The sequence below is a fragment of the Chiloscyllium plagiosum genome, chromosome 17 (assembly GCF_004010195.1).
Source record: "Chiloscyllium plagiosum isolate BGI_BamShark_2017 chromosome 17, ASM401019v2, whole genome shotgun sequence".
Classification (NCBI taxonomy): Eukaryota; Metazoa; Chordata; class Chondrichthyes; order Orectolobiformes; family Hemiscylliidae; genus Chiloscyllium; species Chiloscyllium plagiosum.
Window position 1 is genome coordinate 37,004,078 of NC_057726.1, and position 27,536 is coordinate 37,031,613.

The 27,536-nt window shown below is 38.2% G+C and overlaps 1 protein-coding gene across 2 annotated transcripts in view; it reads right to left on the bottom strand.

Moving 5' to 3' along the window:
* The window catches only part of uri1 (URI1 prefoldin like chaperone), a 44,548-nt gene that overhangs the window by 4,754 nt on the left and 12,258 nt on the right, over positions 1-27,536 (bottom strand). For both annotated transcript variants that reach the window (XM_043706864.1, XM_043706863.1), the window contains 6 exons: positions 16,762-16,844; positions 14,566-14,641; positions 13,089-13,269; positions 4,413-4,710; positions 2,723-2,865; positions 2,378-2,621 (listed from right to left, as the gene is read on the bottom strand). In XM_043706864.1, the coding sequence (XP_043562799.1) occupies positions 2,378-2,621; positions 2,723-2,865; positions 4,413-4,710; positions 13,089-13,269; positions 14,566-14,641; positions 16,762-16,844 (1,025 nt within the window). The remainder of the gene's footprint in view (positions 1-2,377; positions 2,622-2,722; positions 2,866-4,412; positions 4,711-13,088; positions 13,270-14,565; positions 14,642-16,761; positions 16,845-27,536) is intronic.

Genomic DNA, 27,536 nt, shown 5'->3' on the forward strand with positions numbered 1-27,536 from the left:
GGTGTTTATAGTGTTCTGTCCCTGCCGCTTCTGGTTAGTAGTTTCAGCTGTCCGCTGTAGTGGTTGGTATATTGGGTCCAGGTCTATGTGTTTGTTGATGGAGTTTGTGGATGAGTGCCATGCCTCTAGGAATTCCCTGGCTGTTCTCTGTCTGGCTTGCCCTATGATAGTAGTGTTGTCCCAGTCGAATTCATGTTGCTATATAGGACAAACAGGAAGACAGCTAACAATCCGCATACATGAACATCAACTAGCCACGAAACGACACGACCAGCTATCCTTAGTAGCCACACACGCAGACAACAAGCAACATGAATTCGACTGGGACAACACTACTATCATAGGGCAAGCCAGACAGAGAACAGCCAGGGAATTCCTAGAGGCATGGCATTCATCCACAAACTCCATCAACAAACCCATCGACCTGGACCCAATATACCAACCACTACAGCGGACAGCTGAAACTGACAACCGGAAGCGGCAGGGACAGACCACTATAAACACCGGAGGAAACATCAAAGAAGCGCTTTGCAGGAGGCTCCCAAGCACTGATGATGTCGCCTAGCCAGGGGATGAAACGTTTGCAACAAAAACTTCCAGCTCGGCGAACAGAACTACAACAATAAGTAAGAAATTATTCAGGTGATCTCTGGGTCTAACCTACCTGCAACCAGAAAAATTACATTTGAGTTGAAGGCAACTGTTTGAAAGTTGTCTATTACAAAAAAAAACACAAAATTTTGGCCTTTCTTTTGTTTGGTAAAACTGTGTTGAAAGAACCAAAAAATATGGTTGACAATGGGTGTGAGATTTCCTACAGTTTTGTATATCATAGCTTCACTGCTTTTCTAAATGGACTTTCCCTGGATGTTGGATAAAGTCCTGGCATTAGCAGGGCAGTTATTATTTAATTTAATTTACTTTAGAATACATAGCTGTTTTGAAGTAAAAACTACACCCAAAATAACTGGGGTGGGTTCCACCACAGGCACTGGGAGAACTACTACTTCAAGTGGCCAGTTGCAGAGATTTGCTTCTCAGCATCGTACAGATTAGGGAAGTCTCATATAGCTGATCAAACGACCAGACAATAAGCACAAATATGATATGGATTGGTCTCAAAACTTTGAGCTACACAGTTTAAACTGAATGTTACTATCCAAAAAAGAGAGAAAAGAACTACCTAATAGCCACTGTCAAAGTTCATATAAGAATGAGCTACTTGGGTAATAAGCACACACAAGATGTACAGCTTCTTTTCCTCAACTGAGTGTTCACAAGATCATTGCCATGCCTTAATCTTGCATGCAAGCATTTCTAAACTTGTCAACAATGATCAAATAGAATCAAAGGTAGCGACAGAACAGAAACAGGCCAATCAGCCCATTATATCAATAATGTGAAAGATACTGAATCCACCTACAGCAGCATTTCAGGCACAGAATTCCAAATCCCAACAATATTTTGTCCAATTTGATTTAAATCTTCTGTCAACTCTTGTTCTTTTACTTAAAAACGTTCAATAAGTATCTCTGGTTACTAATTTGAAGAAGAGACAACAGATTCTTTTATTTACTTTATCGAACAGCTTCATAATTTTGAAAGTCTTGTAAAATCCCCCTCAACTTTCCCTGCTGTAAGGAAAATCTGAGTTTTTTTTTTAACCCCTTAACTACCATCCCTTGTACAATTCTATTACGCCGTTTCTGCACCTCCTAAGATCTCAACATCCTTCCAAATATAGTACTCAGACATTGATAATAGGCTATCAATTATAAACCCAAAGATTCCAAATGGTTTCATAACTGCCTGCTTGAACTGGCTTTGAAATATTTTACTTATTCAAGACAATCTTTGCAATGAACTAGCACGTGGTGTACACCCTTTGCAAAAAAAAATTCATGATTGTATGAATTGAGTTGCAAGCAAAGGTTAAAGAAGTTTTTTTGTTTTCTTCACTCTTTCATGGAGTGTGATCCAGTGTTTGTTGCCTATCTCCAATTATCCCAAAACTAATGTGTATACTTTGCTTCTTCAGAAGGAACAGTCAACTATATATGGAGGATTTGGAGTTGAATACAGGCCGATAAGGATGGCAGATGTCTTTTCCTGAAGGTCAACAGTAAACCAGATACATTTTACAACAAGTGATGATAGTTTCATTGTCACTATTACATGCTATTCTCAGTTGTTCATTTGAATTAAAATACAACTGGCTGCCATAATGGAATATGAACTCTTACTCCACCAGCATTAGCCTGGGCTGTGTATCACTAGTTCAATGACGTTAGCACTACCATACCATACCTCCATGAATAAGCTGCTACTTCAAGAAATTTGAAATAAACCGAAATGCAAAATAAGCATGACCTCTTACCTCAAAGGAACTTGGCCAAGGGAGAGGTTTACTAGAAATGTTTTCTTCCTCCAAAATGCTGCATTCACTAGCATCACTGTGTACTGCTTCTTCATGACTTAGAGATCGTAAGGTACACCGTCTGTCCTCAAATTCTGTCGTGCTACTCTCACTTGTGTCACTGCATACACTGTTCTCTCGACTACGTGACTTCAAAATGGATTTGCGAGGAACGTATTCTCCGTTTACAACATCAACAAAAAGTCTGCAACAAATAGAAAAATATAACAACCAAGCTTAGGATGATATATCAAGTGGCATTCTAAATTCAGAAAAATTAGGCTAAAGTGAGAACTTGGCAAGTACCTGTAAATATCTGCAGGAGTTTTGATATTTGGCAGCTCTGGAGTGGTGTTCCCATTGCCAGTGCTATTTTTCCTTTTTCGCTTGGCCTCTTCCTTCTTTTCACTGAATTTTAAGGTTGTGTTCTTGCCAGTGTTTATTCTTACCTGAAAATATGCAAAATCAAAGATGCAAGAGAAATTATAGTAAAAAACCTCAATGAAATATAAATATTTTCACATGCAAGTACAAATGAACAATTAATGTTTTGATTTTTTAAATTTAAACACTGAACATCTGAAAACATTATGCTGATAATTGCAACAGCAAACTGTATACAGCTTTTTCACTGTCTTAAAAACAATAAAGTTAGAACAATTCTCAAAGTAGTAAATCATTTAATTATTTAACTAGCTGCTATTTAGTAACTGGTCACAGACCAAAATTGCAAACAGTTTTTAAACTGGCTTTATCTCAGGATAAGCACAGCTTGTAGACCTCATCATATTTTCAAGGTTTCTGTTCTCTTTTCTGGCTGATAAGTTAAAGTCACAATACTTAAACTGTACAGAAACTAGGAAGTAATAGCCTACAAATTTAGGAAATGCATACAGATATAGATTAAGAGCACACCAAGCATTGGTGAAATTCGTACAACGTTTGAACTTTTGTTTCAGACTGTGCTCATGCTTTTGACAAAAGAAACAGCATCACATCAGGGTCTGTAGTTTTAATAAGTGACTTAAGTGTCAACTATTTTAAAATTAGAAATAAAGTGCAGTTTATATCCAAGGAGGAGTTTGGAAAGTTTATAGGAAACAGGAAAATATGACTGCATGAGATAATTCTGCTGCAAAGCTAATCTTCTGCAGAATCCCAACTGACGTAAAGGTAATGTTTGGTGAAAATGCGAGTATTTCTTTCCAATCAACTAAATAAATATTATCAATTCAAGAATCAACATTCTAAGCTTCCAATTTGTTGCTCTTTGAAAGGAAGGAGAAGCACTCACTACTGAACTGACCATTTACCAACCATCCAAGAAAGGTCCAAATATTCATAATGCTTTTATTAAAGCACAGCTGGATCCAGTAACTATGAGTTCATGGGGAATTGCAGCATTCCAGTGATTATTTAAATAATAACCACTGTACCATATTAAAGAATATACAAATTCCACAAAACCAATGTGTAATGCTGCATATTTTCCCTTGAAAATAAACCATTCTTATACAAAAATCTTGGATCGTGATATCTTACCATTAAAAAAGGTATGTAAAGTTGCTACTCAAGCAACAATTAAACAATTTAAAAAAGCTTGGTTCTTGTGCTGCAACATCTTCAATAATAAGGAAAAAATTATCTCCAAAAAAACTGAAAACGATTTATGCTTTTGAGACCAACTGTCGTGTTAAACTCTTGGAGATATTGTACAGGAAGTTCATTTTCAACTCGGTACAATTATGGTGCTGAACAACAAGTTTTCATGGAGTAAATTATGACAAACAACACCACACAAAATAGGAGTCCATTTGATATCTGCTATATTGCATAATTATTTCAAATTACTGTCCTTATTAATAGCATGAAAATGAGAATTATATTAATATTTAATGAGACCTTAAGAGTTGAAAGTCATAGGAATTAGTCTGGTCTCATCTGGGTTTTCTGAATGGTCTAATAGAAAGGCTTTTTAAAAAAACAAAATACTAACTCTCTTTGGTTCCACTGTATGTAGGAAGTGTATGGTTGGGACATTGTCATCATCTCTGGTAACTTCCTCGTCATCATCTCTGGTAACTTCCTCAGCAGCATCATCTTGACTGTGCTTATGGTCCAGACCATTAATATGGGTAATAGTTGGACTCAATTCTGACGCTTCTTCAGAATCATCATTTTCATGACCATTCTTCCAATCAGGCTTCTCACCAATGTTGAGCTTTATGTTTTTGTCTTTCTCTTCTTCAGAGGAACTACTTTCTTCAGTATTTCCATCAGCTGAGTCAGACATTCTGATGTAAAAATAATCACAGATTACAAGAGTCAAGAGCTGACTTGTTCAATTGAGTTAATTTATTCAAAGCTTTTGATATCGTATTGCAGTTAGCTAATAGGAACATGCGCCGAGAATTACAACAAACAAACAGGAAACTGGTACCTGCAAGGATTTCCTAATGTACCAATAATCTACTTTATTTACAGATTAGATTAGATTATTTTACAGTGTGGAAACAGGCCCTTCGGCCCAACATGTCCACACTGACCCGCTGAAGTGCAACCCACCCAGACCCATTCCCATAACACTATGGGCGATTTAGCATGGCCAATTCACTTGCATATTTTTGGACTGTGGGAGGAAATCCACGCAGACACAGGGAGAATGTGCAAACTCCACACAGTCAGTTGCCTGAGGCGGGAATTGAACCCGGGTCTCTGGCGCTGTGAGGCAGCAGTGCTAACCACTGTGCCACCGTGCTGCCCACTTCTTGATAAAACAAAGAACAATACTCTTTGGCCCTCCAAGCCTGCGCTGTCACATTTTGCCCTTCCACACTAAAATTCTCTCATAACATTCCACTGCATCCATGCCACTCACCACCTTTTAAACTTCTATTCGCTCACCTCTCAACCTTCTGCATTCCAGTGAAAACAAACCCAGTCTATTCAACCTTCTTTTGTAGCTAAAATCCCCCATATGTCTTTTTTTACTACCTTCTCTATCTGCACTGCCATCTTCAATGATCTGTGGACTAGCACATCCAAATCTTTCTGCATATCAATGCTCCTAAGGGTTCTACATTCACTGTATAATTTCCACCTGTACTTGACCTTCCAAAATGCATCTCCTCACATTTGTCTGGATTAAATTCCATCTGCCATTTTTATGCTCATGCTTCCAACTGATCTATATCTTGCTGTGTCCTCTGACAGCTCTCCTCACTATCTGCAACTCCACCAACCTTTGTATTGTCCACAAATGTACGCATTAGACCAGTGCCTACAAGTGTGGTTGACTTCACCTAACTCTTCTGGCACCAACTCATTTATGTAGATCATGAATAGTTGAGGTCCCAGCACTGATCCTTGTGGAACATCACTAATTACGACCTTCCATTCCAAAAAGCATCCTTCCAATCACCCTCTGTATCCATCTTGCCAGCTCATCCCTGATGCAATGTGGCTTCAGCTTTTGTACCAGTCTGCCATGAGGAACTTTGTCAAAGGCTTTATTGAAGTCCACGTTGACATCAAACGTTTTTCATCACCTCAAAAAGCAATCAAATTAATGAGGCATGAAACTATGCTCTCTATCGCTACTCAGTCCATTGTTTTCTAAATGTATATAGATCTTGCCCGAGAATCTTCTTCAATAATTTCCCTACCACCATGACACACTCAGACCTGTAATTTTCAGGATTATCCCTGCTACCCTACTTAAACAATGGGACAACATTGGCTATTCTCCAGTCCGCAGGGACCTCCAATCAAAGAGGATCCACAAATGTCTGCCAGTGCTACAGCAATTCATTCTCTTGCCTCCCTCAATATTCTGAGAGGGATCCCATCAGCACCCAGGGACTAATCTACCTTAATTCTTTTTAAGGCAGACAGCAACTCTTCCTTTTTAATAGCAACTTAGCTTGGAAACTCAACTCTCCCTTCCCTGAGATGATCCTCCTCCAATTCCTTCTCTTTGGTGAATACTGACAAGGTATTCGTTTAGGACCTCATCTACTTGTTCTGGCTCCACACATAGATTCCCTGCTTTGTCCTTACTGGGCCAACCCTTTCCCTAGCTACCCTCTTGCTTTATGTGTAAAAAGTCTTGGGATTTGCCTTATTTCTGTTTGCTGATGACTTCTCATGAACCATTTAAGTCATTCTAATTCCTAGCTTAAGTTCTTTCCTACTTTCGTTACATACTTGAAGGATTTCATCAGTTCCCATCCTCCTGGACCTCATGCATGCTTCCTTTTTCTGACCAAAGTTCACATAATTTGCTATACGTACCCTTCATTCATGCAGCAACGTGCTGCTCCTGAACTCCTATCAACTGACATTTGAAATACTCCCACATTTCTAATGTAGATTTACTTTCGGACAGCTGCCTAAATAAAAATTCTCCAGTTCCTGCCTAATACTGTTGTAGTACACCTACACCAGAGAACTGCTTTCATCCCTACCCACAATTATCTTAAAAATCATGGTACTATGGTCACTCCTCCTGAAGTGCTACCCCACAGAAACTTCACTCATCAAGCTGGACTCATTTTCCAAAAACAAGTCCAGTATAATCCCTTCCCTGATTGGACTGTTTAAATTTTGTGTCAAGAATCCTTCCTGAATGTTCCTTACAGATTCTGTTTCATCCAAGTCCCTAGTAGATAGTAAGTCCCAGTCAATTTAGGGAAAGTTAAAATAATTCATCACAATAACCGTAGTGTTTTTACATCTTTCCAAAATCTGTCTACATATTCTCTCTTCTATTTCCCACTGGCTGTTGGGAGGCCTAGAGTAAATCCCACCACTCCGCCCCTCCCCATTGTGATTTCACCATTCCTCTTCCTGATCCTCCATCTCAAAGCAAATTATACAGTATGAAACATTATAACTAAATGAACCATTGTCACTTTAAAGCAAAAAGTGGCAAGAACATCTCATATTTGAATCAGCCTCAAGTATACACAGCTAAGGCTCCCTGAACTCCAGCAGTGACCCAGATGGCCAGTTAGTCATTATGCCAGTGCAGATAGAAGTTGTGCATGGGAACCTTGCAGAATCCCCATCACAGCAGATCCTGAAGAAATTGGTCAGGAAACTGAACTTTCCACAACACCTGAAATCCTTTGATATTCTCATATTAAATTCCTGATGTCAGATGACTTGAAGTGTATAAGGTACTAGGGAGTATTGCTGAACAGAGACCTTGGAGTGCAGGTTCATAGCTCCTTGAAAGTGGAGTCGCAGGTAGTTAGGATAATGAAGGCGGCGTTTGGTATGCTTTCCTTTATTGGTCAGAGTATTAAGTGCAGGAGTTGGGAGGTCATGTTGCGGCTGTGCAGGACATCGGTTACGCCACTGTTGGAATATTGCGTGCAATTCTGGTCTCCTTCCTATCGGGAAGATGCTGTGAAACATGAAAGGTTTCAGAAAAGATTTATGAGGATGTTGCCAGGGTTGGAGGATCTGAGCTACAGGGAGAGGTTGAACATGCTGGGGCTGTTTTCCCTGGAACGTTGTAGACTGAGGAGTGACCTTACAGAGGTTTACAAAATTATGAGGGGCATGGATAGGATAAATAGGCAAAGTCTTTTCCCTGGGGTCGGGGAGTCCAGAACTAGAGGGCATAGGTTTAGGGTGAGAAGGGAAAGATATAAAAGAGACCTAAGGGGCAACTTTTTCACGCAGAGGGTGGTACGTGTATGGAATGACTTGCCAGAGGATGTGGTGGAGGTTGGTACAATTGCAACATTTAAGAGGTATTTGGATGGGTATATGAATAGGAAGGGTTTGGAGGGATATGGGCCGGGTGCTGACAGGTGGGACTAGATTGGGTTGGGATATCTGGTCGGCATGGACAGGTTGGACTGAAGGGTCTGTTTCCATATTGTACATCTCAATGACTCTATGACTCAAAAGAAATTATGGAAAATAGTTACTCAGAGTCCACCCCGCCCCCCCTCCCCCTCAAAAACCTGTATCCTATTGATTTGGAACCCTAAGATTACACTTGCCTTTTGTACTTACAGCTTCACAGCTGTTATCAAAATGTCAGCATACTGAAGCTGACTACTGCAAAAAGAGGTTGTGGTTTGCCTTCCTCTGACATTTCTATGCCACAAAAGAACGGTCAAGAATGGAAGTACAGCTCTGGATTTCTGAGGAAGCCCGAGTGGATTTTCTTTTCAAAAATGAAGAGCACGGTCTCTTTTGGAAAAGGAAAAAGGTTCATATTGGCAACTTGCAGCATGAGATTGTTGTTTCTTAGAAAACCTGAGCAAATGTGTTTTTCCCCAAATGTGTATTAACTTTGGAAAGTTTGCTAATCCATAGTTTTATGGTTAACAGTTAAAAAAAGTGTCCTTTAAGTTACAATGGTATCATACCCTTCACTGAACAATTATGATTCATTTCCGTAAACCTCATCCCGTGCTCAACTATTTCATTTTTTTGGAACAAAGAATAATGAGTTTGCGGGACAGGTTAGAAACGTGGAATTAAAATAACACGGATGAACGTTTAATCAACTGCGTAGTTGCTTTGAGGAACCGCATAACGTATTCTAGTTGACATTTCTTATGCTCTTGTATTTCTAATCTTGAGCACTTCTCATGAAATTATTCACTTTAAAGATAATTTTGATTTTTACTCTATAAATAATAGAGCAATTCTATTGCTAATTTCATTCTACAGGACAATTACATAATGACCTAAGTTTGCTGTATGACATTTTTAACAATGACATTCACCTTTTATACAACAGGCTTCTCAAAGTAAAAAAACACTTTATTAATGACTGACCCTACAATGCTTTTTTTTAATATTGCTCAGAAGGAATAGAAGAATTGCAAATGTTTGAATAAGCAGTAGGGAAGCTGAAAAGAGTCAAACTTGATTCAAGGTCCTTCTCATAAAATTAAAAGCTGTGAATGATCATAAACGCCAAGAAAAGAAAGTGATCAGTGCAGTTTGGAAGCCAAAATTTAAATTAACTACCAATAACAGTTCTGAAAGTTTGTTAGTAAAAATATAGAAGAAACCCTCACTTAAACCTAGCAAATCTCTTCACAATAATGTACTGAAATCAAAAGCTATTTGGGTGAGTGGAAGTTTAGCATTTGAATTTTATTTAAAATAGTTAATACCTAAGCTGCTTCCAGTCCAACTCATGAATGGGTATATACAGCTGTTCAAGAATAACAGATGAAATAACAATCTTTACTGCTTATCGAGAAATTTAGTCAGTCAATTTCATAAACCACAATACTAAAAATTCAAAGGATCTGGACTGTGAAATGTGACTAATTTTATGCAAACTGCAAATTCCTTTTTTTTAATGCAATATGCAACCAAGTTTTGTTTTAAAGCAAATTTCTTCTCTGCTGACTTCTCTCCTTGGAAACGATAAAATTTTATCCAGGATTACAACTTTTTTCTAGTCAATTACATGCTACTATAACAATACCACATTATAGTGCACTAGTTTCTCAACAATAATTTTATGCTCAATTTTACAACATTTATAGTGCTCATTTGTGTAATGGGATGCCCAGCAGTGGAATCCAGATTCCATTAGAATAGCAGGATGTCGATCAATACTTGAGACTCTCCATTCAGAGCTGTCAGTTGGTGACATCAGAGAAACACTGACTAAAAGACTGCCACCTTCCCAGAAAGCAAGAGAAAAAGTAGTTAATTCCAAGCATTTTCATGGACCTTCTTGTAGCTAGCTCCAGAATGCTAGGAGCCTAGCAACAGATGGTACATTGCAGGCAAAGACATTTTTCAGTCAAGGAAAGTAGCAATGTGGATTTATCAGACAGTAACTTTAATGAATAATACAATACATCATGGCTGCTTTGAGGATTTTAACTCAAGTATCATTACAGCTTAAACATTCATCTACAAACACAGAAGGCCTTAGTTGCTACAGAAATGAAGTGAGGAAAAAGTTGCTACTCAAGTCAAAGAAAATCACTGATGTTTTTATTTGACTGTCGTAAATGTTTTTCAACTATCTCAAAGCATTTGGTCCAAGGTTTCCATGTGACACATTGTATATAATAAAACCTTGCCTGGTCCACCTACAAGGCAGTGTTTTTTTGCGCATTTTTAAAACATGCCATCTGTCTCATTTTTGTTACAATATATAGACTGTAGAAAAAGACTTTGAAAATTATTTATGAAGATGTGCGACTGGACCTTCTGGAATATGATCTAGATTCCAATTACATTTCAATACTCCGGGTGCACCGGTTTCCTCCTACAGTCCAAAGATGTGCAGGTCAGGTGAATTGGCCATGCTAAATTGCCCAGTGTTAGGTGCATTAGTCAGAGGGAAATGGGTCTGGGTGTGTTATTCTGCGGAGGGTCGGTGTGGACTTGTTGGGCCGAAGGATCTGTTTCCACACTGTAGGGAATCTAATTTAATCTAATCTAAATTGATGTGAGGTACTCAGTTGAGCACTTGACACCAAACGTGGATAGTTACCAGCAAAAATAAAATGGAAATTGATATAACAGTTGTAGGTTCAGGCCTAGAATGCAATAGAGTGCACAAGCAATTGGTGTACACTAGTTTTTGCTCATAGACTAATCTTGCATTCGTACCAGAAGTCCTCCAATCCCAATGAAACCTATAAGTGGGGACGTTTAATTTAATAAAATTTCCCAAGGCACTTCACAACATTCTCCTAATCAGATCTCCCAGGACCAAATTTAAGTGGTTTCATGGAGCATCTTAAAGGAGAAGAGAGAGGCAAGGAGATGGAGAGATTTAGCTATGTGTAGATGCTCGGCATTTGAAGGCTCAGCCAATGAGCAACCAAACCTTCCAACATTCTAGATGCCAGAATTAATGGAGTGCCAATATCTGATGTTTGAGAGGCTGGTGAGAGTACTGAATTAGAAGTGCTATCTGACTTGGAATCAAGTCAGCAAACAGAGGAACATTAAGTCTCTGACACCCAAGTACGCAAAAAGCAGAGCTTCCGATGGCCTCAAGCTAAAAGAGGGATAGAATGTGGTCTTAATGTTGAAAGAACTGAAATCACTTTGGATCTTGTGGTTGGTGCAGGTTTGAGCACTTTCAAAAGGGAATTAGATTAGCATCTTAAAGGAATGTAGTTGTGGGCTAAAGGGAATGCTGGGCAATGAAACATCTGCTACATTGCTCTTTGAAAGCTGGCATTGAGTCAAAGTGCCAAATGCACTCCTTTAGAGCTGCAACCAATGACCCTTTGGTTAAGGGCCCTTTATGTTACTTTCAGTGTTTCAGTTCAGCTTTGATGAGATTAGATTAGATTAGATTAGTGTGGAAACAGGTCCTTCGGCCCAACAAGTCCACACCCACCCTCCGAAGAGCAACCCACCCAGACCCATTCCCCTACACCTAACACTAGGGGCAATTTAGCATGGCCAATTCACCTAACCTGCACATCTTTTGGACTGTGGGAGGAAACCGGAGCACCCGGAGGAAACCCACGCAGACACGGGGAGAATATGCAAACTCCACACAGACAGTCGCCCAAGGTGGGAATTGAACCCGGGTCTCTGGCACCAAGTGGCAGTAGTGCTAACCACTGTGCCGCCCACAAAGCCATCTTTGGACTGTGGGAGAAAGCCCACACAGACACAAGGAGAATGTGCAAACTCCACACAGACAGTCACACGAGGCTGGAATTGAACCTGGGACCCTGGTGCTGTGAGGCAGCAGTGCTAACCAATAAGCCACCATGCCTTGGTTTTGGCGAAGGTGGCAAAATAGAATGAGTGGTGAGGGCAGTGTGGATTCTCATAAAAATCTCACGCTAGATGTTCGTTCTGGTGTAAATCCCAATTCCATTTTTTTAAATCAAAATGCCTCTTGTCCTGGACGAAAAATTATTAGGCATTTCTCAGCAAGTTGTCAACTCCCTTCCTCCTGATCATTCTCCTTACAAAGAGATAGTAAGCATTTCCATAGCCTACAATAATGCATCCTGTCACAAATTTTGTGGGACAGTACCTGTGTGCTTCAGAACGCTCTTTCCTGTAGTCCTAGACCCAATGTCCACGTGTTTGTGTCACTATATCAAAATGTCAGGCTGCTTCACCAAAACCTAGTCACATGATTCTACATATAACACCTGCAACCTACGTGCATTCTCCAGCATCTTCCTCTGTATCCTGAGCTTCAAAAACGTTGAGGCAAAATTAGCTTTATATTTAAGCTTAATCAACACCTTCATAAAATGCAAAATGCAGTTTGACCTGAAGATATTAGGAACATGGCAAATAATACTGTACAATAAGATTACAGTGCACATCAATAACCCTGATAACATTGTAACAAACATGCAATGGACATCATCTGACGATAACATTAATAACATGAGTGAAACTTTAAGGTTTAGAAGTTACTATATATTAGATTCTCAGTGAATGAAATAAAAAGCTGGCAACTGCATTTCTTTCTCAAAACAGCAGATATTCTCACATGCTGAGCCGCAGGTCCCAGTACAATAATGCAACTCATCATTACTGGAAACCAAGTGGCATCACAAACAATGGGAAACATTTGGTATCACTGACCTCATTTCACAAGTTAAAATCAAAATGCGTAAAGAAATTTTACAACATAGGTCTAAGTAAAATGTTGCCACCATTATCTAAGCATCGAATAAATTACCTATAAATTTCATCCTGCATCTCTTCCTGCTGTTCCAGCTCATCAAGCCTGGCCCACAGCTCCTCCTCAGTTAAGAAGCTTGATTTGCAGTCACCACCACCATCACTACCCTCCAACTCTGACACAAAAACCTCTTTTGGTTTGGGGTTTTCTTTAGGTTTATGTGCTCTTCTCTGTTTACCTGTAATTTTGATTTTAAAATTCATTATCAAAATTAAAATTCAAGTGACAAGTATTTACTTAAACACAAAATGCTTCTTCACCTACAATCCATCAACTTCTTTTTAAGCACCATAAAAGATTCAATAATTTAATGTTGCACAGACGTTGAAACTACATTTATAACAAATAATAAGCATTCAACAAAGGAAAATTCACAATCTTGTACTCAGTTCTAAAATTACTTGAACAGATGGTGATAATCAATGCTTCAACAAAAATATATTAGCGCAGATATTCTGATTACCATTCAATCTCTGCAGTATAGACTGGAGTTGAATGTAGGGACCAAGCAGAAACTTAATGCAACTGATTCAAATGGAATTGTTTGAGAAACTGAAAACTGATTGGCAGTTCCAGAGTATGGAATCCTTCTCAGAAATGCCCCAAGAGCCAGAGATGACAGAAGGTTCTGTCTTGCTGAAGTTTAATTGCCATGAAAAGTTAGGTATTAAACTGGGTAGGTATTAAACTGAATTCCCAATTTACCACCGACTCCCTCAACTACATTCTCCCCATCCTATTCTGAACACCCCCACACCCCACTTGATAGCTGCTGCCCCCCAACCTGATCCTGCTAAATGCCACCTCGTCCAGTCACCATCCCAGCCTCCAAAGCACTGGACCTGGTGACGAGTCTCAAAATTCCAGACCATTGTAGAGCTATCAAAATACACAGGAAACTATTCAATAGGGTAATTTAACTATTCAATAGGGTAATTTAAAGTGTGTATAAATCCTGATGTAACTGTGAATTAAAATTAAAATTAAAGGAAGCAAACATTAATTAGATCTGGTCAGTTGTAAGGTTATTTTCTCCCTTGACTCAAATGCCCAGTATTTTCACCATTTTCACCACTTCACCAAAGTGGAAAGAGTCAATACATCTTTATTGAATATTATTTGTGACTTCTGGCTTTAAGACATAACCTGATGTAATACAACATTTTTGAAAAAAAAGCTACAAATCTTGAGAAAAACATTATGGTCCAGAGACAAGGCAGCAAAATGGTGGGGTGGGGTGGAACTGCACCAAGTGGATTAAGAGTAGAAAAATCAAATTTGGAACTGCTTCACTTTTTAAAAACAAAGGAAATCATCATTCAGTTCATGCTGTCCAAACATGGGATTGTGGCCATTCTCAATTTAATCCAAGTACAAGATCGAAAATAAAATGCTTCGCTCCCTCACTTCAACAACATTTGGAGTTGCAGTTATTGGAGCTTCAATGCAAAACAAATGACAGAAACAGAAGTACCTTCTGAATTTAAATCTTGAGTTTCTCTCTCTTCATTCTGAATTTCCTCACGTATTTCTACAAAACCTTCATTTGCCTAATTAGAAGAGAATGTAGCATATAAATTTCAGTTTTATTTGTATCCAAGATTTCAGGAAAATAAATAATTGCACAGAAGATTAATTGCAGCCCATTTATGTACATTTTCCTTCAGTGGCGCCAACCACTGCAGGCAAGCTGCAAAGAAAGTATTTTTTAAAAAAAATACATGTGCCTCTCAACCTAAGGCATAATTTTATGTGGTAGCCTTTAGTCTCATAAGATGTCAGCTTGCTGTGCTGTGTTAAGCTTTACTTGATGTGGCTCAGTAGTCCCATTCTGGCATGATGATCTCCATTTCATTTGCTGAAAAGGCAACAGACTGAGAAGAATCACAATGAGCTGGCCTGTGTTATCTCCAGGCTCTCTTCTCATCTAGGTGAGGTTTTAATTCCTGCTTGCCTCTTCCAACATCCTTCCAAAACATTAGTCTCAAAGTCAGAGCCAGTCTCCTAGCTTTCAGTGTCAGTACCTGCCATTTTCAAATTTCACTTAGCATGACATTGCAAGGGACAAAACATCAGTGCATCATTACATGGAGTCACAACTAAGGGGGAAGGCTATGACAAGGAGAGATTCCTCAGAAAGGAGACACTTGCATCTGACTCGCTTTTTTTAAAAAAACATTGCTGCTAGCCAGTAATGCAAGCTGAAAATGAGAACTGGTATTAATTGCAAAAGGACAAGTCGATCACAAATTCTAACTTACAAAAAAGATGTGACTCGTAATAGTCAAAATTTCATATTGCAATGATGTTGGATATACCAGTCTCTAAACAGAAGAAGAAATATTTGGCACATGATTCAGACAAGTTACATGCTTTTACACAAAACAAAACTTAATGTGAGTATCAGTTCAAAAGATATAACAAGAATAATGTTTTCAATTCTAGATCAAAGCAAATAATGCACTTTTCTCTTGCCTTCAACTTATAATTTGAAGAGGTTAATTAAAATTCAGGATTTAGCAACACCAGTTTCTGAAATAGTTATCCTTAAGAGATTGACAACTACAATTCACTACATAATTGTATTAATAGTCAAAATTCATTTGGAAAGTTATACTTCAGAGTTTGAACTCAGTGAAAACTTCAATGACATGCAAAAACAAACATTTATAGGCAATGTCTTGAATTAAAGCAATTAGGCCACATAAGAAAATAAAATTCAAGCCTTCTGAAACATCAATAGATGAAGGGGTTCAGGACACATACTTTGTACAGTTCCATTCAGAATATGTATTAATTTTTGCAGCTTTCGAACTATTCATTTTTAGATTTCAGCATACATCATAAATCATAAATGTAATACCTTCAATGATAACATTAGAAAGAATAATGTGGATCTTTCAAGAACTATTTCAATAAAAATTATTATTATTTGTTCATTTGTGTATTTTTCAACACAGAACTTTGCAGAGTATTTGTAAAAGGAACCAAAGAAAGATCAATACACATACATTTTTAATCCCATTATTTAGATTCTGTTATTCCAGGTCTTAGCCTCAAATTTGTTCCCCTTTTGTTTTGCTTTCGGATTCAGAATCTTTTCATTTGTCTTTAAATGTTCACATTTATGATCCACCAATCCAAAAAGTCTATTAATCCTAACAGTTACAAGTTTCGCAAAGTCACTTGTTGACCATAAAAGTGTTTGCAAGTGATTTTTTGCATAATTTTAAATATTTGATGTCCAAGAAGAAACAGATCTCCACTCGAGTCAAAGCCCTTGCATAGCTAGCCACCAAGAGATAAATTTCATATGAAGTTTTTATTTTTCAATTTGCAAATCTCAAATTACTTGTAATCATTATTGGCATTTTGATGACTAAATATGGTCTTGAAGATGCTTCACTTGTTTAGGAGCACAGGAACAAACTTTCCCCAATCAGAACTTCATTCATAAAAATAGCCGATTAATTTCACAGTAGCGCACAAGTCAGCCAAGAGACTGATACATGAATCTATTTATTTTCCATCTTGTTCTAAACAGACTGTAATTTGCTTCCATATTTCAGAGGTGGCAACAATCCTGTTGAAAGCATCTTACAATGCAGAATATAGAAACATCATGTATGGTTAACTGGACCTAAACAAAAATTGCCAAAACAGCACATACCAATTTCTCCATTTCAGTGAACTCGACTCTGGATTCAAAGTTCTTCATAACTTTATGAAGATCATCCAATGCTTTTTGTACATCTGAACATAAAAAAATGGATTCATTGCTTATCATTCAAAGAAGAAAACTAGTATTTTGTACAATCTCTAAGATTGGTTTAAAAACTAATTTACAAGGTACTTTATGTGGAGCATTATGTAAAATTTCAATCAAGTAATGATATTGAGGTTTAAACGTCAGCATATTATAAAGTTAGCAGCTCCAAGATTTATATATACGCCACCTGCCAATTAAATAAAATTGCACAGAACTTACAACATAGAAACGGGCCATTTGTTCAATCTAATCTTTGTGCTCCACTCAAGCCTGCTCCCAGTCCGCTTAATCAATTCTATCAGAAATTTTTACCACTTCTCAAGATTTGACTTCAAGTGAAATGCATCCAATTCCATTTACCTATTCTTTTCACATTAGTAGATACCACATTCTTTTTCCGGGGTGGGGATGGGGTTTAAATAATCTTCATCCTGAATTTACTGAATTTAATAGTGACGGTCATATATTCTTAACATCTCTAGTTCCACAAAAATAAACAGTTGAAGCCTCTGCCTCTGACTGAAGCTATTAGGCTACATAAAACAAAAATAAAGTATTTTATTAGGCCCTACATAGTTTCAAAAAAACTTCATCAGTCACCAGAGTCATAGGCTGCACCACCTTTCCAAATGAGCAAAACCTCTCAGTCACCTCGCTGCAAACCTTTTCTATAATATGGAAACCCAAAATGAATACTACACCATGCAGTTTTAACACTGTTCTACACAAGCTCAACATAAATTCACTGCTTTTCTGTTCTAATCTTCTGGAAATAGCTTTAATATATAATATGGATTTATTAATCTATTACTTGCCAAATTATAAGTTGCAGGAGAACAGCAACCCACTAGTTGTTTATAAATAATACTTCTACACAAATTAAGCTTCATTTACAACCACATTAACTTGTAGTCAAGATTTCATAAACATACTAATTTCCAACAGTAAATTATGTACAGAGGCCACTTTCATCTATGACTAGCATTTTTAATAACAGGAGAATCTTTACTTGACTAACTTTTTGAAGAAGATCTAATGCTAATAAAGCCTATTTAAAACAGACCTGTGCTAAATCTTAAGAAATGTAGTCCATTCAGTCACTCAAGTCTATTCTCAGAGGCAATCGCACTGTGGCTGATGTGTTCCTCAACTTATTCATCTTTCTTCTATTAATCCATCTTGAAAATTTCGTGTTAACTGTAAGCCACTGTCTTCTATTGACAGCATTCCAAGTTTCCACTACTTTATTAAAAGGGGCTTCCTCCTAATTTCGTTCTTACATGTCCTACTCTAGACACTTAGATTCTCCCAGTCTGAAGTAACCCAGCGAAAACCATTTGTGCCCGTTTCTATTCAAGTGCATCTTATCTTCATTTTAAATACTTCTAATAGATTACACCATTTCCTTCTAAACTTAAAAGAACAGGACATAAATTCAGAGACCTGGTATTATTCAGGTGTGTGTTCTAGCCCTGCCAAATCCAATACGTTTCCTGATGTTTTGTACCTCATCTCAGTACTGCTCGAGATTTGAATTCTAACCTGCTTGATTTGAAGACTAACATCCTATCAGCCTTTGGCTACTTTTTCTATATTTGCTTCCAATTTTAAACACATCACCTCTGGCTTAACAGCAAAATCAACATTTACTGCCCATTCCTAGTTACCTTGGAAGGATAGTGGTATCCTGCTTCTTGAACCACTGTGGTCCATGTGGTGGAGGACCAACCACAGTGCTGTTTGACTGGGAGATTGAGAATTTGAACCCAGCAACAAAGAAGGAACAACAATAATTGTTCAAGTCTGAGTCAGTGTGCGAGATGCTGTTGAAAAAGCTTTGCTGAGTTACGACAGCATGTACATAATACATGTTTCACTCAAACACAGAAAATAGCAACAAGCCATTCAATGACTCGAACAGACTCAACTACTTAACGTGTTCATGACTGATCATTGAGCTCAATACCTTAATCCTGCCCTCCCCCATATCCCTTGACCCATTTCGTCATAACAGCTTTATTCACCACCTTCTTGAAAGCATGATGTTTTGGCCTCAACCACTTTCTGCAGCAGTGAATTCCATAGGCTCATCACTTAGAAAAGACATTTCTCCTGATATGTCCTAAAAGCTCTATCCCTTACCCTTAAACTATAACCCCTGGTTCTGGACTCCCCCCGCCATCAGCGATATCCTTCTTGCAGCTAACGTGCCTAATTTTATGAGAATTTGAGGTTTCTATCAGATCCTCCCTTTGTTTTTCTGATCTCCAATGAATACAATCGTAACTGACTCAAATCTCTTCATATATGTCAGTCTTGTCATCCCAGGAATCAATTTGGTAAACCTTCACTGCACTCCCCCAATAGTAAGAGCATCCTTCCTCAGATAAGGAATGAAACTGCACATAATACCCTAGATGAGGCCTGTATATATGCAGCAAGACATTCTTGCTCCTGTGCTCAAATTCTCCTGCACTCAAATTCTCCTGCTACGAAGGCTCACATACAGTTGCCGTCTTTACTGCTTGCTGCACCCATGCGCTTATTTTGTGACTAGTACACGAGGAACACAGATCTTGTAGAACATTTCCCCTCCTCCAAGCCAAATTATAATCTGCCTTCCTATTTTTGCTACCGAAGTGGAAACCTCACATTTATCAATATTATATTTCATCTGCCATGCACTCAGTCAGACAGTTCAAATCACTCTGCATCCTCTTCACAGCTCACCCTTCCACCCATCTTTATGTGCAAATGTTGATATATTGCATTCAGGTCTCTTACCTAAATCATTAATATATATTGTGAACTGTTGGTGTCCTACTAGCCATCCCAGTGGTTACTGGTTACTGCCTGCCATTCACAAAAATACCCATTTATTCCTACTGTTTCTGCTAAACAATTTTCTATCCATTTCAATACACTAACCCTAACCTCATGTTTTAATTTTACACATAATCTCGTGTGGGACTTAATTTCTTAATCACAATAAGTCACATTGACTGGCTCTACCGATCAACTCTATTAGTTAAATCCTCAAAGAATTCTAACAGATCTGTCAAGCACGATTTCCCTTTTCTAAACCCGTGCTGTTTGTTTCTGTTTCCTAAGTGGTCTGCTATAAAATTCTTGATAACAGACTATCATCATCCCCACTACTGATGTCAGACTCACTGGTCTACAATTTCCTATTTTTTCTCTACCATTTTAAATATTGAGGTTACATTAGCTACCCTCCAATATGTAGGAACTGTTCCAAAGTCTGAAGAATCTTGAAAGATGACCACAAACGCATTATGTCTAAGGGCCACTCCCTTAAGGATTCTGGGATGTACATGACCAGGCCCTGGGGATTTATCAGCCTTCGTACATCATTTGGGTCCCTCTTTGTGAAATTAGAAGCAAAGTATGAATTTAGGTCATTAGCCATTTCTTTGTTCCCCATTGTAAATTTCTCAGTTTCTGATTGTAATTAGTTTTGTATTTGTTGTCATTAATTTTCACCCATATTTTTCTCTTCACATACCTATAGAAATTTTTACTGTCAGTTCTTATGTTTCCCACAAGCTGACTCTCAAACTCTATTTTCCCTTCCTTAATCAATCCCTTGGTCCTCCTTTGCTGACTTCTAAACTGTTTCCAATCTTACAGTCAATTGTTTTTTTTTCTTGGCAATTTGTATGCATTCTTTTTTGGCATTTTATACTATCACTAACTCATCTCATAAGCCACGGTTTGGCCACCATTCTCTTTGCACTCTTGCATCAGACAGGAAAAAGCTATTTCTGTAGTTCACTCATTCACCCTTTGAATGTTTGCCATTGTCTATCCACTTCCTTTCAACATTTCCCAATCCAGAGCGAACTCATGCCATCATATAGTTTCCTTTAAGATTCATGACCCTAAACTCAGAGTCAGCTACCTCACTCTCAAACTTGATGGATAATTCCATCATGTTATGGTCACTCTCAACTTCATTATCAATTATTCCTTTTACATTATTTAATATCCAGTCTATGATGGCCTAGTCTTTAGTTGGGTCTCCGGGTCCCCACTATATTGGTCCAGAAAACCATCCCATATACAGTCTAGGGATTGCTCCTGTACAGTATTGTGACTAATTTGATTTGTTTAATCTATATGCAGATTAAAGTCACCCATAATTACATGTGATCTTTAAGCACATATATCACTGATTACTTGTTTAATGTTCTTCCCAACAGCACCGTGACAGCTTAGTGACCTATATACCACTTCCACTAACATTTTTTGCCCCTTGTTTTTTCTTAATTCAACCCACACGGATTCTACCTAGTTTGAACTAATAGTTTTGCTCAGTTTTGTGTTTATATCCTCTAGTTATGCAACTGCACTGCCATTTCTTTATCTATTCTTCCAAAATACTGAATACCCAGATATCCAATTCCCATTCTTGATTACCCTGAAGACATGTATCTTTAATCCCAACTAAGTCATATCTATTGACAGAATTAATTCATCCACTATTTCAAGCTCAAGCACAAAGCTTTAAGTCTTACTTTTTTTAAAAAAACATTCCTTGTCCTTCCCACTATATATGTTTTCACTGTGGCCTCGTTTGACTCCTCTGTCTATCACTTTTCTTTTCCCACTTCAGTATTTTGTTCTTACCCTAAATTCTCCCTCTTCTAACTCCTTACATTGGTTCCCATCCCCTGTCAATATAGCTTTAAAGCCTCTGCATCCACTTGAGCAAAAATTCCTCATAACCTGTCCAGTTTATGCTGGCCCCACTTCCCCCAGACCCAGTCTCAATGTCGCAGGAATCTGAAATCTTCCTGCTCAAACTCTCTTAAGCCACATATTCATCCAATATACCTTGCTTTTTCTACTAATCCACTACTTTTTAATGTCCTATTTTTCAGCACGCTTCTTAGCTCTCTATATTCTGCCTCTAGGACCTCATCTATTTTTATACTTGTGTTGTTGGCACCAATGTATACCACGACTACTGTCCTTTCAGGGTGCCCTGCAGCTGTACAAAGACACCCTTGACCCTTGCAGTAAGGATTCTGGATTAGTGGTGCTGGAAGAGCACAGCAGTTCAGGCAGCATCCGAGGAGCAGTAAAATCGACGTTTCGGGCAAAAGCCCTTCATCAGGAATAAAGAATCTGGTTTCCAGCATCTACAGTCATTGTTTTTACCTAGCACTAAGGAGGCAACATACCATCACAGAGTCTCGTTTGCGGTCACAGAAACACCTGTCAACTCCCCTAACAACTGAATTTCCTAGGAACATTGCATTTCACATTTTTTGCACTTCTACTGGGCAGAAGAGCCAACCCTAGTGCCATGAATTTGGCTGCTGCTGTTTTCTCAAAAGGCCATTCCCCTCAATAGTATGTAAAACGATACATCAGTTTTCAGAGGAATGGTCACAGGAGATACCTGCACTCCTGGCCCAGTGCTCTTACTCTGCCTGGTGGTCACCCATTCCCTGTCTGCCTCTACAGTCTAAGCTTACTATGCTTTCAGCTTTGAAAATGCTTTAGGGTTGCCCCAGCTCCAAAACCCGGGGTTCCAGAAGCTGCAGCTGCAGACATTTCCTGCATACACTGGTGCCAGACATAAGGACACACCATATCTTTGAGCTCTCCTGCCATAACATCCCTTTAAATTAAAACTTTTGGAAGATGCTTAACATCAAATAGCAATTTCTCTAGGGCCTCTCTTTCCAGTCCTTGATAGTTCAGAATACATCCCTTAGAAACTATACATGACAAACACATTACAAACTAGAAGTGATAAAAATTATGAATATTTACCTGAACTTATCTACTACTTACCACTCAGCTCTTTCCCTTGGAGCCTCTACTCCTACAGAAGGGTAAGACAATTTGGATTTTTTTTGTGATGTCACACATTTTTTTTTCCCCAACAAGCAGGGCACTGCCCACACTGTTTCTCTGTGGCACTGACCGCAAGGGCACTCTTCCCAGCCTTCTTAGTGCATAGATGGCGGATGGGTGTCAATCAACTGTCCAGTTTTGTTATGTATGATGGAAAATCTTTTATGCTCTTGCAGTTGTACCAATCCAGGCAAGTAAAGAATATTCCATTGCTCTCCTGACTTGTTCCTTGTATGCAATGAGACCATTTTGGGGAGTCAGGTGGTGAGTTACTTGTTGCTGAATAGCCAATCTCAGATCTGCTCTAGCTGTGATGGTGTGTTTGCACATAGCTAGTCCAGTTGATTTATTACTGATTCAGCAATAATATTGCCACTGAATGTCATCAGGCGATGTTTTGACCTTCATTGCAAGAGGTTATTCCCTGGCATTTCTGTGGTATTTACCATTCATCAGCTCAAGCCTCGAGGACCTTTCTACCTGTTCTCTGCCAAGATATTAAATGACCTCCATGTGTTTTTGTACAGTAAAATCTTCCTTAGTGTCCTGATTTGACACAGTCGCCTTGATAAATTGTTATGACCTCTCTACCTTAATTAGGTTCTACAGTTTTGGATTATTTATTACTTTGGTCAGATCCTCGGCATGTGACTCTTATACCAAAGATGTTATTCCAGTCAGTTAGCTTGGCTCCAGCACCACCTTATTTTTCATTTTTTTGTAATTATCTCTCTGCCTCATTTAATCGGATTACTGGTTATCCCTTCGCTTGTTATTCAGCTGTTGACACTTTACTCACACTGTCTAACACTCTTGGTCACCTGCAGAGACTTATTATTCAATACTCCACTCACACAAGTTGTATGATCTTTTGATATCTCAGCCCTTGATCTCTGCCTGTAAATTGTGTGTGGGTGCACTCTTCTCTCACTTCACCTGACAAAGGGCTGCACTCCAAAAGCTTGTTATTACAAATAAACCTGTTGGACAATAACCTGGTGTCATGTGACTTCTGACAAAGCACTTGTAGCATTGATCACAGGTGAGTGAGCAGTTTTATAATCCTGTTAAGGATTATTACTGTTTGTAAAGAAATCTAAACACATAATCAACCAACAGAACTGTCTACAAGATTTCATATTTTTAAACAAAACATGTAGTTCAAAAAATATGTTTGACGGGATGTCGGTGTCAGACAAAGCTACCATTTGCTGCCCATCAACAACTGCCCTTAAACTGATTAACTTTCTTGGATGTTTCAGAGGACAGTTAAAAGTCAACAACATTGCTGTGGATCTGAAATCACACACAAGCTGAGACAGATAAGCATTGGAAAGTTATTAATGTCCTAATGGACATAAATGAACCAATTGAGTTTTTATGTGAAATGTAACAAATAATCAAAGCAGACAGCATAAAATGGGAAATCACCTTCAAATTGGAAAATTGAAAATGCAGCATTACGACTGCATAATCAAAGGAAAAAGACAGGGCTAACACGTCATTAAATTACACAGCCTTGAAGTTTGGTCTAGATCATTACACTGCTGCAACAATTAGACTTTTTAACAGCAGCAAATTGGTATGGCTACTATAGCAATTCTGAGCTTTGAAGCCATAGAGTTTTGAAAAGATTTGTAGCTCAGGTTGAGGTTCTGGATTTGGTCTGCTCGCTGAGCTGGAAGGTTCGTTTTCAGCTTCTAACTCAGCGAGCAAACCTTTGAAGCCATGTACCTAGAGTTTGGAAAGATCAGACTCAGACAGTCTAATAACTCAAGAGTTGTTGGACAGATTTCAAACCAAACATGATCAAATAATAATGGAAAACCATGTATGTGGTTGTTGAATGCCAGAGATCAGGGAAAAGCTTAAGGTTCGGGAATATTTTGCTTAACTCAAAAAGGTGATTTGAATTTCTACACCCAGGAAGATTGCTTTAGGTGGGACATTGAAGTTACTAGAAAACACTACACCTTTAAAAAACATTAAACTGTCAGCCAAATCACTGATGTTATTTTACGGCAAATCTGACCATGAATCAAAATATAATCAATTAGATATCTGCTCAATACAAATGAGAAAAGTATTGAAATTATAGATGTATAAATCATCTTTCTTACATGAAGACAAATGAACCAGGGCTAATTATTAAGCCATTCTAAATTATTTCCTTAAAAACGCTTACTTTTCAGCACAAAATCTCCTTTAGAAACTGCCACAATCAGTAATTTGACAAAGCTATATATTTCTGAACATTGAAAAATCAAATATTATACGCGTAATTCCAATAAAAAAAGTATGCCCTTTTATGTAGAAAAAACGATAAATTACTCAGCTCAAAACTTGTTCTGCTATTCAATTAGATCAGGGTTAATTTTTCATTATATTTAAATCAACATGTTCATCCATTTTGTGACACCTCCAGAGGCTGGTGAGACTTCAACCTAGAGTTTCTGGCCCACAGATAGGGAACTATCACACTGCCATGAGGCTAATATAGACTGCAATTCCATTTACCAACATTTTCTCAATTTTCTTAATGCGCTGATGTATTCAAATCTATCGATCTTTAACTTGAAAACGTCAATCAAGCATCCATAGATGCTTTTGGACATAGAATGCCTAATTCTATCACTTTGCACATGAAGAAATTATTCTTGATTTCATCCCTAACCAGCTCAAGTTTCATTTTCAGTGCATCCATACAATGGACTTCCCTACCAGATACCATTCCTACTAAATTCCCCCTTCATTTCAAATACCTCAATTCAATAATACTTCAATCTTCTCAACTCAACTGAATACAAACAAATTATGCCACTCCTTATAGCTTAACCTTTCAAATCCAGATCTGATTCTAGTGAATCAGTGCTGTACCTCCTGAAAATGCATGGAGACAACAACAAAATACAGGAAATAAGTATGGAATCTGATATTTTAAATTCAGTTTTTATTTTAACATTCAAAGGTTTAGTCCCCAAACTAAAATACAGTAATCTAAGCAACTGCACAATTTAAGCACCACTTTCACACTTCTGAATTGTTACTTTTCAAGATAAGAAAAAGTGTTATTTTTCGAGTATGTTCCTTATCTAGATTTTGGTTTTTGTGTATACATGGCTTCTGGTCCCTCAACATAAAAAACAAATCAAGACTTTAATGATATTGCGAGACGTCCAATAGCATTGGCAGACATTCCGTTACTATTAATATCCTGGGGATTACCGCTGACCAGAAACTGAACTAACCATATTAACTTGTGGCTACAGGAGATCACAGGATAGGAATGCTACAAATAATTCATCTCCTGACTCTCCAAAGTCTCCATAGCTACAAGGCACAAACCAGGATTGTGACTGAACATCCCCCCACTTGCCTGAATGAGTGCAGCTTGACGCCATGCAGGAAAAGCAGACCGCTTGATTATCTGTGGATGTGGTGTGTCAGTCATTCCACCCACCGCTGACAGTGTTAGTATCATCTACAAGATGCACTGCAGAAATTCACTAAGGGTCTTTCAAAATAACACCTTCACAATCCATGACCGCTTCCAAAGGAAGACAAAGACAATAGATATATGGGAATACCTCTATCTCAAAGTCCTAACCTGGAACTATATCACCATACGAAAATCCAAGATCTGTCTCCCTAACAGCACTGTTACTGTCCCCACACCAAAAGGACAGTAGCAGTTCAAAAAGGCATCTCACAACATAGGCAACAAATGCTGGGCCCACCAGTGATGCACATATCACCCAAATAACCTCAAATCTCTATTGTGAACACTGACAGATTTGCCCACTTATTTAACTTGTGATCCTTTCTAACATCCTGCTTTTATTTACACTTACTACGGCTCCTAACAGGTGTCACCCGTGAACCCTTATATACTACTACAAGTCCTTCAGCCAAGGCATCACATTGCAAAGTTAAGTCTCAGTTCAGATGCCCGAGACACCTAACAAAGAGCATAACTCTTATTCTTACTATACCCTACCTTCCAACAAAATACAAATTTATATTAAATTTTTGTGAACTTTCAGTTTTGTTAATAATCACATTTTTTTTGAAGTGTATGAAACACCCACAAACATTTCTGAAGCACTTAGTGAGTCCCTCAAAATGTTTAACTCAATTTGCCAGATGTGGTCCCACTTTCACAAACGCATGCTGAATGATCATATTTATGCTTGTACAAGCTTTGAGTCATACTATTCTTCGTGAAAGATTTACTAATTTATTTCCCAATTGATGCTCCACCTTCCTTAAATAATAGAGCTTTGTTTTTAACTCTGCACATACAGAGGAATCAAGATTATCCGAAGGTCACGGACAGCGAGAATTTTGTTCAGTTAATTGAATGCCGGATAACAGTTTATCTATGCATCAGGACCCTGCGATCTTGTTCGGATAATTCGAAATTCGGATAATTGATGCCAGATAATAGAGGTTCCTCTGTACACAGTTTAATGTCGCCACCAAATATTGCCAGGTCAATTAAATTCCATTTCTCACTGAATTACCTCAAAGCATTCATCCCATGAACTAGAGCTTAAACAAATTAGTCTAGGTTTGCAAAATCTTCCATTGACATGACCACTTCATTCTCCTATAACAATGTTTTGACTACTTTACTGAGTGAAAAGCCCCTGCAACTGCAAACAAATTGCAGAATGGACAACTGATTTAGCCAAGTCCAATGTGGATGCATGTTAAGTATAAAGGTATAGGCACAACATGCACAAAAAAGTACTTTTACTTCACAGCTATCTCTATGTTACTTCAGA